The 12,396-nt window shown below is 33.0% G+C and overlaps 1 protein-coding gene across 1 annotated transcript in view; it reads right to left on the bottom strand.

Annotated features, from left to right (window-relative positions):
• Nucleotides 1-12,396, bottom strand: part of LOC150076864 (TATA box-binding protein-associated factor RNA polymerase I subunit A-like) — a 141,215-nt gene that overhangs the window by 42,511 nt on the left and 86,308 nt on the right. The window contains exons 8-9 of the mRNA XM_090385705.1: nt 11,133-11,254; nt 1,605-1,754 (exon numbers count right to left, since the gene is read on the bottom strand). Of these exons, the coding sequence (XP_090241831.1) occupies nt 1,605-1,754; nt 11,133-11,254 (272 nt within the window). The remainder of the gene's footprint in view (nt 1-1,604; nt 1,755-11,132; nt 11,255-12,396) is intronic.

Here is a 12,396-nt window from a genome sequence, read left to right as displayed (position 1 = left end):
GGCATGGTGCACATGGTCTCCTAAAACCTGCCTGTAGACTTCACCAATGAAATGTTAGTCCATATGCAACAGGGGTCCTAGTTTTGGCTTGTAGCCATGAAGGGTATAGCAATGTGCCTTCTTTATACAATAAAGAGTTCTTTCTTGCTAGAAAAATATGCTCCACATTAAGCAACAATTGCCACCTGCCTGGATGGTGCACGATGGGTCTACTAATTCATGTTGCTTGTGCCACACATGACAGTATCCATTGGCATGTTGCACCAGGTATTTGCACTCATTCAACCAGCACACTCATTTCCGATCCTCCAGCGTCCAACCAGTATGTTATGTTGCTGACACCACAGCATTTTCCGTCAACAGTGATTAGCGGTGAGGAGAGGGGTGTCTCTTGGATCATCTGCATATGTCTTAGCGTTGTGTGCATTGTCATTTGGGATATTCTTGCATTTCCCATATTGCATTGCGACGTCCTATTCAGCCCATACAATGTGCGACACCCTTCGCTCACCACGAACACACCCCTTTAGGTAATCCTTTATAGTTTTATTGGCAGAGGTGGTTTGACTAATTCAACAATATCCTTTGTACACCTGTGGGAAAGTGGAAGGGATTTAATCCCTTCCACTTTCCCACAGGCCTTTAACCCCACTCAACAGTGATATGGTCCCAAGAGACTAGAGGTATTCCCAACTTCATTATAATTGCTTTATATGGCATCAGGAAACAACATCTTGCAAAGATTAATGAATACATTCAGGGCAGACAGACTGTCCTATCTGTGCTACAGCACAGAGTTAATGTTCTTGGGAGAGCCCAAGTTTCTATTATGCCACTTAAAAAAAAAAAAAAAAAGAAATTTGCTCATATTCATTCTTCATCAAACAAATATGAAGACAAATTCTTCATCAGATGGCCCACCCGAACCATTTGACCATGAGTACCAAAAATCTCAAGAGGTCACTAAGCACAGTGGATAGCTACCTACCATTACACTTTACTGGAAACAAGACAGGTACAGTGTTTGTTTCTATTTTAATCTCTCAATTAACTTGTATGTGGAGTACTGGTGATAGAAATTAAATTTATATGCTGCCTGATTGGAAAAGACCTTGGACAAGACTATTTTCTGAAGCTGTAATGCTTCCCATAGGAAATAATTTAATCCCTGATAACTTATTTAGGTAACAGTGTATTATCTATCTGGTAACTTACTTTCAAGCAGGATAATATGCTATATTATAAGGCATGGTTTTCTCAGTTTCAGGAACATGTTGGCAAGTTTGCCATGCTTCACCAGACTGCTCAGTCATCAAATCTCAATGTAACTGAGTACCTGTAAGATTATTGGCAAAGCCCATTATTAAGAACCCTCAGAATGAAGTTTAAATGTATGGTTTTAAAATAAAACCTTCCTGATGCAGTAAAAATGCCCTTTAGCAACCACATAATAAAATAAAATTTATAATTCCTAAATAAAATATTTATTTATTAAGAATAAATGGAATTTTATTATTTTTGGTTGCCAAATAATCAGAAGGCAATAAACCTGTATTAAAAAAAAAGAAAATTATGAAATCAAAAGAAATTTAGAATTTTTATACCTGTAGATATTTAATTTTCTTGTTATGTTGGCCATGTCTCTTTAAAAATTCATACATATAGATATATGCATTAAGATGTTCAGGATTAATGTCAATGTATTTCTGAAGAGCTGCTTCAGCACCAGTCAAATCCTCCTCACATTCCAAAATCTGGGGAAAATAAAAAAAAATGTAATAAACAGAGATAACAAAACCAAGCCTAACAATTTTTATCTGGACAAAAATAATATAAAATAAAATAAATTAAAAAGCAGCAAACATAATCAAACTCAAGGATGTTAACTTAATTTCTATTAGTATTAAAATGGCAGAACAATTCAAGGGAGCAAACTTTATGTAGCCTCAGCAAATTTTGCTACTAATTTCACGTTTTTTCTACTTCTTCCAAGTATTTATCTAATCTCACTTTAAATATACATAAGCTCTCTGAATCTAGAAGGCTGGTGGTAACTTTTTCCAATAGCTGATTATTCTTTGACTATACACGTTTTCTTGCATCCTGCTATAATAATGTTTCATCATCACTATCTGCACCTGTTATGTTTGACAAGTTTTAATCACTATAGTAATATAAATCAGTCCTCCTAAAATGGTATTCACATGTCATGTGCAGCCTTCTAATGTTTGTTATGCAGCCCCCGATGTTGTCAACATTTACAAGTTAACATCTTTGAGTTTGATTATATAATTATATCATATATTATTAATAATTTGGTTATATAATATATAATTTATTATATAATAATAATGATATTATTATTAAATCAGTTTATTGAACCGATTCTCCTGCAGACCATATTTATTTGGTCAGCAGGAGAAAATATGGTCTGCATCCCTTACACAGCCATTCAGCCAAGAAGGCGATCCATAATACAATCAATTATTTACATTATGTATTTGATAATAGAGAGCTATTAAGTGCTCGATATTTACTATATTCTATTATATTATGAAAACAACAGGGATTACCTTTATTTTAGATATAGGAAGCTTCTTTTCCAGCCAACCCTCTCCTAGTCCAACGTGCTAATAATTCTTTGGGAAGGGGATATCAATTTTACAAAAAATGTGGGACATCTTCCCCACTGTCAGAACCTTAGTGTTTAGACCCCTCGGTCTCAAACACTGAGCACTCAAGACTTCTGTCTTCAAACACCATACCTCTGGCAGCAAGGAAACCATTACGTGGATTGACAAAAATTAAATTTTGAAGGTCTAAAAAGCTTAATAAATAAATATGGACCGAATATTCTCTTTAGTCCTGTAGCTTGACTTTAGAATTAAATTTTAGGGGTCTAAAAAGCTTAATGGATATGGGGGGATTATTCTCTACATTCCTTAAGTCGGACTAGAACTTTTCGGGGTGTCATGTTCATAGGAATAGAGCAACTCACAATTAATCTGAAACTTTTGTCTTATGTTGTATTGTTTATTCTTCACACATGCATATAAGTGACCAATCGTTGGACAATAGGAATGGTCTACGGATATTGATTAAAATTTCTGCAATGAGTAACTTGTGGTAGTTGCGTTGAATATTTATAATTTTTGTTCAAATGCATCGGAACTTTCGTTCCACGCAATAAATGAACGACATTCATTCGGCTTTAATGAAACAAAAATTATAAATATTCAACACAACTACCACAAATTACTCATTGTAGAAACCTTAGAGATGAAACTACATGAAAATTCAATCAATATCCATAGACCATTTCTATTATCCGATGATTAGTCACTTATACGCATGTGTGAAGAACAAACACTACAACATAAGACAAAAGTTTCGGATTAATTGTGAGTTGCTCTATTCCTGTGAATATGACACCCCGAAAAGTTCTAGTCCGACTTAAGGAATGTAGAGAATAATTCCGCCATATGCATTAAGCTTTTTAGACCCCTAAATTTTAATTGTAAAGTCAAGCTACAGGACCGAAGAAAATAATTGGTCCATATTTATTTATTAAGCTTTTAGACCTTCAAAATTTAATTTTATGTCAATCCATGTAATGGTTTCCTTGCTGCCAGAGGTATGGTGTTTGAAGACAGAAGTCTTGAGTGCTCAATGTTGAGACAGAGGGGTCTGAACACTAAGGTTCTGAGAGTGGGGAAGATGTCCCACATTTTTTGTAAAATTGATATCCCCTTCCCAAAGAATTATTAGTGCATTGGACTAGGAGAACTGGCTGGAAAAGAAGCTTCTTATATCTAAAATAAAGGTAATCCCTGTTGTTTTCATTACATTAGGTATAAACAAACAAGTTTACATTATATATAAATGATATAAATTAATTTTTACAAACAGTAGATTTCACAAGATCAACTTACATAATTAACTGCCATAAATAAGAAATATTTACAAATTTAAGTAGCAAATTTAACAGCAAACAAATTTCAGTAAAACTTTAGCTACAGGAGTTGGGGCGAGCCTGGACACATCTCAGCATCTTGGTTTCTTAGGCTTTTTCAGTGGACAGTAGATATCATAGCTCCATTCATATGAAGGTTTCCTGCAGTTTCTTCGATCTTTATAGTTTTGAGTCACAGAACTTGTCTAGATCAATTGCTAGTCTATTGATAAGCTAGATTGTGTTTCCGGAAACATATTACTTAAGTGACCTAGATTATCTAGCCCTGCTTGAAAAGGAAGCCGAGGGTCAGCCGGATAGCATCTTGCTATCCTGGAAGTCCTGGGCAATATCATCAATTTTGGGGGCATCGATGTATCAGGTTATAAGTTTAATAATTAAGTTTATTAAGAAAATAATGATAAATACTGATACATAAAGGAGATTTAACAGTTTAGGTTTACAATTGGTGAATGCAACATATGGGTGGCAGTAATCCCAGTATAATATATCAGTTGAGCAGTATAACTCCTAGGATGATGGAGAATGAAAGAGACCTAGGGATAATTGTGATAATGATAATTGTAGCCTACCTATGGATAACTGCACTGTCTGACATAGTTCTCTGAGCAGAGCAGAGCAGACAACCTACTAGAACAGATCATGAAGTTCTGTCAATGATATACAGGAGCTCAGACAGCAAGGACAAGGAAGTGATTATCTCATTGTATAAGGCAATGGTTAGGCTACATCTTGAGTACTGAATACTGGTCAGGAAGCATAATTTTAAGATAGATGTGGAATGCTTAGAACAGGTGCAGAGAAGAGCAATCAGATTAGTCAAGAACACAAAGGGTTACTCTTATGGCAAAAGACTTCAGTTCTGCAAAGTGCAGCTTGGAAATAAGGAAATGGCAAGGAGAACCTGATTGAAGTGTTTAAGGCTTTAAATGTATGGAATAAACTTGATGATGATATTCTAACTCTTTCTCAGACAACATACACAAGGAGAACTGAAAAAAAGATGGCTGCAGGATAGATATGTAAAACTTAGCTTTCAGTAGAGAGTAATTGATTGTTGGAACAAATTATCATCTAGTGTTGTAGAAGTGGGTAGTTTGAATAAAAGAATTAGACATATTATTAGAGGGGATGGACGGATGGATGGATGGATGGATGGATGGGGTGGGGGTGTTATTTTTTGACTGATGCTATACAAGCTTGCTTCTTGGTTTCATTTTCCACTACTATTACTACTACTTTTTTTTTTTTTTTTTTTTTGATTTGGTAGTTGTTGGCACATTGGCTTCTGTGGCCATATTGCACCTCCCAAGGTTTTTGCAGTACTTTGATCCAAGCCCGAGGCGGGAATCGAACCCGCGACCTTTGGGTTGCCGGGCAGGTACTTTACCCACTCGGCTAGCCCGGTCGGCTATTACTACTACTAATAATAACAATAATAATAATGATGTTATTATTATTATCAGATTTAAATAAAATTCATAACTTATATGAACCATCATAAATGTTGATGTTCATGAGGTTGCATATTTTTGTGCCAGGAGAAATATGTGAAAATATGTAATATATTTTTCTCAGTAATGTCATGTCACTGATGTGCCATATACATATCAGTGTGGCCTACAAGTCCCCCCCCCCTTGCTCCAGAACTATTTATGTGACCCACTAGCCTCTTCCCCAGAAATGTTTGTGCAGCCTGCAAGCACTTCTGAGTTGGACACTCCTGTTTTAGGTTTATCAGCTTTCCATTCACCATTTGCTTCCATGGTATTCTGTTTTTGATTTTTAGCCTTAGCTAGAGTATGTCCACTTTTTTCTAATGCTTGCTTGCTTGCTTGACACTGACACCATTTATCTATTTTCTTCTTGGTCTGCCACCATTCATTTTTGTTTCAAATATCTATTTAGCTAATCTTCCTTCTCCCATCCCTTTGATATTCCCATAGCTACTTAAGTTTGTCCCACATACTTTGATTGGATATTTGCTATCCAAATATTTTTTCTCATTTCTTCATTTGTAATATGGTCATGCCACTGCTTTCTGTTAGTTATATTTATTTATTTATTTTTTATATTCTCATTTCTGAACCTGCTAATTTTTGGTCAATTCCTTTATTTCTTACCGCACTCCATAGGTTAAAATGAGCTTAAAAAAAACTTAAAAAAACATAAGATATTATCGCTTACATGCCTGATATATATATCAATGTATAAAAACATGTGTAAATACAATCCTTGATATGGATCTACTTTTAACTCCATTTAATTTGATTACTGTACTGTATATGCAAAATTAACAATTTTCATCTGAAGGTTACTTCTAAAACCTGCTAATTTTGTCCTTTGGCTAATTCCTCTTTTGCTTGAAATTTAGTTAACTGGTTTCCTATACTTCTTTCTTGATTTACTTCCATCTCTCATCTCCATTAAAGACTGTTCCCAGATACATTAAATTACTTAGTCCATTTATTTGTTATTTAATATAAATTCTAATTTTCCTCACCTGCCTCTCTCGCTCTCGCTCTCTCTCTCTGTGTTCATAATTTTTGTTTTGTGTAACTAATGCCATATTCTCTACAATCCTTATTTTATTCAGAGACTACCTATATGAATGATCCAATTTTGACAAATCTCACACTAAACTTTGTTAGTAACTTACATTCTCTTATTAAACAAAAATTATAAAAAAATGTACTCCTTTGCTATTTTTATTCATTTTTTAATCCTCTTAAAAGATTATACTTGATACTATATTTTTATAAAATTTGAAAAAGCAGATTTTGAAGAACCATTTCCAAGACCAACAAATACTAAATACAGGTTCTTGTTATGATCTCATAACTTTTCTATAAAATTACCAAAAATCTGACTGTTCTTCCTCTAGGTTACATTCAACAATACTTCTAATTCTCTTACCCAGTTTATCCAATATAAAAGGGCTAGAAATTAAATAATTGCAGGAAACTAATGTCCCTGATAGTATAATTACATAACTAAAAAAATATAAATTTAATATACTGACAATTATTAACTAAAGCACTAGAGAATATGGGCCAATATTTTAAAATGGGATAAAATTTCATCATTACTGATCTGATGTTTGTTCATATTTAATAACATTTTTGCTTATATACATCAGATACATTAGAATACAACCGAATTGTCATTAAGATCAAGCACAGTTTGACCTGTACTTGATCTTAATGCAAACATAAAAAAAATTTAAGGATAATCTTGCGTTTATAATTCCCAACTAATTCTAACAATAGCACAATAACTATCGGTTAAAATTACTTTCAACATAAGATATTATCGCTTACATGCCTGATATATATCAATGTATAAAAACGTGTAAATACAATCCTTGATATGGATCTACTTTTAACTCCATTTAATTTGATTACTGTACTGTATATGCAAAATCAACAATTTTCACCTGAAGGTTACTTCTAAAAACAGGAACTGCTATGCTTTTTTCTTCCAATTACAAAACATATTACCATAATACTTCAATAATATTTTTATTTACATTTTTCATTATATACTGAATAGCAAAGATAATTGTCATTGTTTTTCGATAATTTTTGAACAAAAGTACACAATTTTTTTCAATATTCTGATTTTCCAGAAGGCAAAAAACCCTAGGGCAGAGAGCGGGAGTTGGTTCGAATTATCAAAATGCTTGGATTAGTGGTATTATAATGCAAAAATACATTTTATTATGTATTTATTAATATAGTATTCATATTTCAATAAAGAAAACATGGATTTTTTCCATCTTACTTTGTTTAGCCCCTTCATTAAAGCACATCTAGTTGATATAAAAGCAGAATCTGATCAGCTGAAATCATTTTCTGTAGCCCATTCAATATGTGTTAAGACATCATTGATGTGATGGTTAGCCAAATTATTTTAACCAATTATTTTTCACCATATTTATATGACTGGCACTCCTTTTTGATCCTCTTAAAATTTTCCTTTTTTTTTTTTTTTTTTAAATCTTGTAAGGTGTTATTTATGATTTTGCTATTGGTCTGAAATTCAAAATAATTTTTATTTTTGCTTTAATCCAATCTTTAACCTCTTCACAACTCATTTCACCTTCTTGGCTCATTCACAGTTTTAGTTCAATAAAAAATATCATTTCTTCACTATCCTCAATTTCACCCCCCCCACCCCATGATTTCTAAATCTTCCAATTTTGGATGTTATTATTAAAACCTACAATGTTGTTATGTAGCAACCATTCAGACAATGGTAAGTTGTTTTCTTCATTTCCGTCATCATCTACAATTGAAATTTCATTTGAATTTAATTTCGATTTCTTGAAGCAATTTGATACGGTTGTCGAAGTAACATTGTTCCACACATCGTTCAATAAATTTATAGCATCCAATATCGATATAGACTCAGTAAGTTTCTGTTCTCTTTGACTGATCAGATGTAGAACTAGAAATCTTTTATAAACTCCTTCAATCTATTGATTACACTTATGTCCATTGGTTGTAAAATTGATGCTGCATTGGGAGGCAGAAACACCAGCTTAACATTGGACAAATTTTGAATCTGGGGATGTGCAGGACAGTTATCAACTAACAATAAAACATTTGTTTTCTTTTTGAATAGCTCCTAATAGCTCCTTATTCCAATCATTTACATATTGCCGAAAAATATCTGAAGTCATCCAAGCTTTCTTGTTTGCAGTGCAATCCACAGGAAGTTTCCTTACATTTTTGAAACACCGAGGTTTTAAGAATTTTCCCATAACAAATAGTTTTTTTTTTTTTTTTTTTAATCAGTTCCTGTCATATTTGCGCATATGAGCACCGTCATGCAAGCCTTTGATTTTTTTCCATCAACTCATTTCATCCCTTTGAATTTAAATGTATTGTCAGGTGTCAAATTTAAAAGTCCTGTTTCATTGACGTTGTAGATGCCTTTGTCATTGAACTCTTTCCTGATTTCTGCCCAAATATGGTTAATCCATTCATTTGCCATTATTAAATTTGCAGATCGAGATTCTCCACGAATTTTTGCATAAACGTTATGTTGGTTTTTAAATTGATCCAGCCAACTGTTGTTACATACAAAATTGTCATGTCCAAATTGTTTAGCAAATTTTTCCACTTGAGTCTTCAAGATCGAACCATCTATTGAAAATCCAGCACTTCTTTGTGTAGCGAACCATTGAAGCAATGCTTCATCAATGTTTGCAACCTTGCACTTTCTAAAATTTTTTTTTTCTTTTCGATTATGTTCTTTTCCAGTGCCAATATGTAAACATCTTTATTCTTCCACAATGTCAACACACTTGAAGAGGACAGATAAAACTTTTTACACACTTCAACAATTTTTGCGCCACGTTCTAACTCACAAATATTTTTGACTTTTTCACAAATCGAGAGGTACTTTCTTTTGTTAGTAGACATGTTCATGATGTTTATGAAGGAAGGGTTCATTTATAACTGATTTTACTTTAAAATGATAAAGTTATCTGCATTCTTAGAAGTCCCGAAATGCATACAACATTCTTAGAATGTCCTGAAATGCATACAACATTCTTAGAAGTCCTGAAATGCATACATTCTTAGACGTCCCAAAATGCATACAAAGTTCTTAGAAGTCCCGAAATAAATTTATGGTTCAGTGAATACAAGACAATTTGTAAATAGGGCAATGCAACAAGTGGAATGGCAATGCATTATTGTATAGTCCCCGTTTCTGGAAGGACAAGGTCATAAACTGGCCACTAATCCGATGCAGGTGGTCATAAAGCTAATTTGCCCTTTTTATTTTTGTCTCTTCCAAGGATTGGGCTTTTTCAACTACCTGAGCAATTAAGAATGTTTATGTTTGCATAGTTACCAAAATTTTTTCGGTATATCCATTTAGTATGCTCATTATAATAGTGAGCAATTGTATGGGAATATGTGTAAATTAAAATCATTATGGCTTTTTGCTCGTTATTTCCATCCTCGTTATAACCAAGTTGGACTGTGTATCAATTTAATTTTTTTGTATACTATACAATAATTTTGTTTTATCAATTTGATTTTTTCTTGGCACTTTGTTATATGCATACTATACAATAACAATGTTATATAAATTTTTTTTCCCCAGCACTTTCTTTATATTGCCTGAGATTCAGATGATAAACCACCTTAAAGCATTTTTATCTCCCCCTCTCATTCAAATATAAAAAAAATTTAACTTTTACTTTTTTTCCCTCCATAAAAACCAAAAGTACAAATCATGAAAAAATAGAATAGCTGGCTGTGTTTTGTAAGGAATAAAAGAGTGGACTAAAAATATATATATTTTTTTGCTACAGAATTTTTATTCAATAACTGTAATGGATAAAAATCATAACAAAACTAAACACTTAAATTATTCATATATATAATTTAAGTGTTCAATATTGCTGCCATGCTGAATATATCCATGCAACAGGTAGAACAAAACTGAGGCTATATTTATAGAGTCAATTTGTTGGGGCATTGTTGTGTGCAGATATGTGGGGTGAATCTAATCAATTTCTGAGGGACACTAAGAGAAAGTGTGTAGGGTGTGTTTTTTTTTTTTTTTGCTTTTTTTTGGATTATTACTCTCTTCAATGAAGTGATGGCAAAAGATACACAGATGGAGCAATAGATCCCTCTTTCCATATCTCATAAAATAATGCATTAGGCACCATTTCACATCAGAGAAATGAGACATGATTCCTTGTCATTACTCTTGGCTCAGAGTACCCCACCCCCATGCCCACACCCTATAAAAAGAAGTTGACTGTAAATAAAAGTGAGGGAGACAGATATCCTGAATATGCTGCTACCATCATATAACTACCCATAGTAATTTGTTATGACACTGTGATGTGCCATGGCAATTCACTTTTGAATAACTAACTATCTAGTTAGCTTCCACTTCTGAACTTGCTATAACAAGTGACAGTCATGCCTCTCTTCTCCCAAAATCATTTAATTCATGCAGAGTAGGCGAGCTACTTTAGTTGCTATTAATACAGACATTTTTTCTTTCTTTATAATGTGAAGTTAAATATGGTAAAAAGGGAATATTAAGAGAATTAAAGGCTGGGATCCATGCAGGAGGGATCCTAGCCAACATGAACAAAATATACAGATATAATATGTGCACAAACCTCAATTATTTTTGGAATAATAAAATCCCACATTCCTGGTAAGTCAAGAAGTTCCAAGAATACCTGTACAGTTCTGAATCCCAAAGTCTTTTTTTCAGCATCTTGATGATGGTCTATATCATCTACAAATAAACAAACAAAAATATTCTGGAATCACAGTTTATTCAGATTTCAGTTTAAATTTTGAAATAATATAACAAATCAAAACTTAGATTACAAAAACTGTCTTAATTATAAACTGGTGAGTGGGGTAAATTAAGCCAATTTTGTCACAGAACTCATCCTTTATGCTGCATTAGTTTAAGCTGATTCATACTGTAGAATTCAAAACTAAAATTAAAAAAAAAAAAGAAAAAAAAAGCACATACTGTTTTTCCCTGCTATGTGTATGCAATGGATATAATTCTGGATCTGGGATCTCTTATGATACTGTATTTAAGGCTTAAAAAAGATGGATAAACTAAATGCTGAGAGCACTGTTACATGAAAATACAGGAAAGGAGGTATAAATTTAAAAAGTACTCCTTTTGCCTGAAAATTTTCCTCAATCAAAGAGTGACTGACTGTTGCAATAACCTCTTATCTATTCTTATGTAAGTTCAGCTAACTTTAAAGGAGAGAGATTGGAGAAATACTTGAAATACAAGACAGGGGAGGATGACATTGCTTACTCTCTATTAGTTGTTTCCTTGAATCATTTTGCCAGTACTAACAGGTTGAATTTAAATCATAAGTATCCTAATAAAAATGTTAGTGATCCAATGAATTCGCTAGATACTCGTAAATATATAATAATGCTCCGTGGATAGTTCATATATACTACTGGGCACCCTTTCTTGTATGGTATATAATATACAGCAAGAACATGAAGCAAATATACATCCAATATTGCATATTGGATGGATATTTGTTCCAAATTTTGGTTTAATTAATTAAATCAATTTTTTGAGCTTTCACTTTCAGTATTGTTTTTTCAATTACTGATTTGCACAGGACAAGCCATATTCGCTTGATTTGCAGTTTTCCTACAAATCAAGCGAATATGGCTTGTCCTGTGTACGAAGTGACAACTTGTGGTGAGTATAGCTCTACTCAATGGCACACCTCCTGATTTGGAAAAAATAACACAATTAAATTTTTCAAGTGATTTTAAAAATCAGAATTAAATTAATTAAATAAATTAATCTACAGTTTCAAAACAACTGCAGCCTATAGTTCATATTTACTGCTTTCTAGCATCAGTTGAGTGCAGGTAACTGGGTGC

The sequence above is a fragment of the Mastigoproctus giganteus genome, chromosome 12 (genome assembly GCF_048544385.1).
Source record: "Mastigoproctus giganteus isolate SK-2022 chromosome 12, ASM4854438v1, whole genome shotgun sequence".
Classification (NCBI taxonomy): Eukaryota; Metazoa; Arthropoda; class Arachnida; order Uropygi; family Thelyphonidae; genus Mastigoproctus; species Mastigoproctus giganteus.
This window is presented reverse-complemented; position numbering and strand designations above follow the sequence as displayed.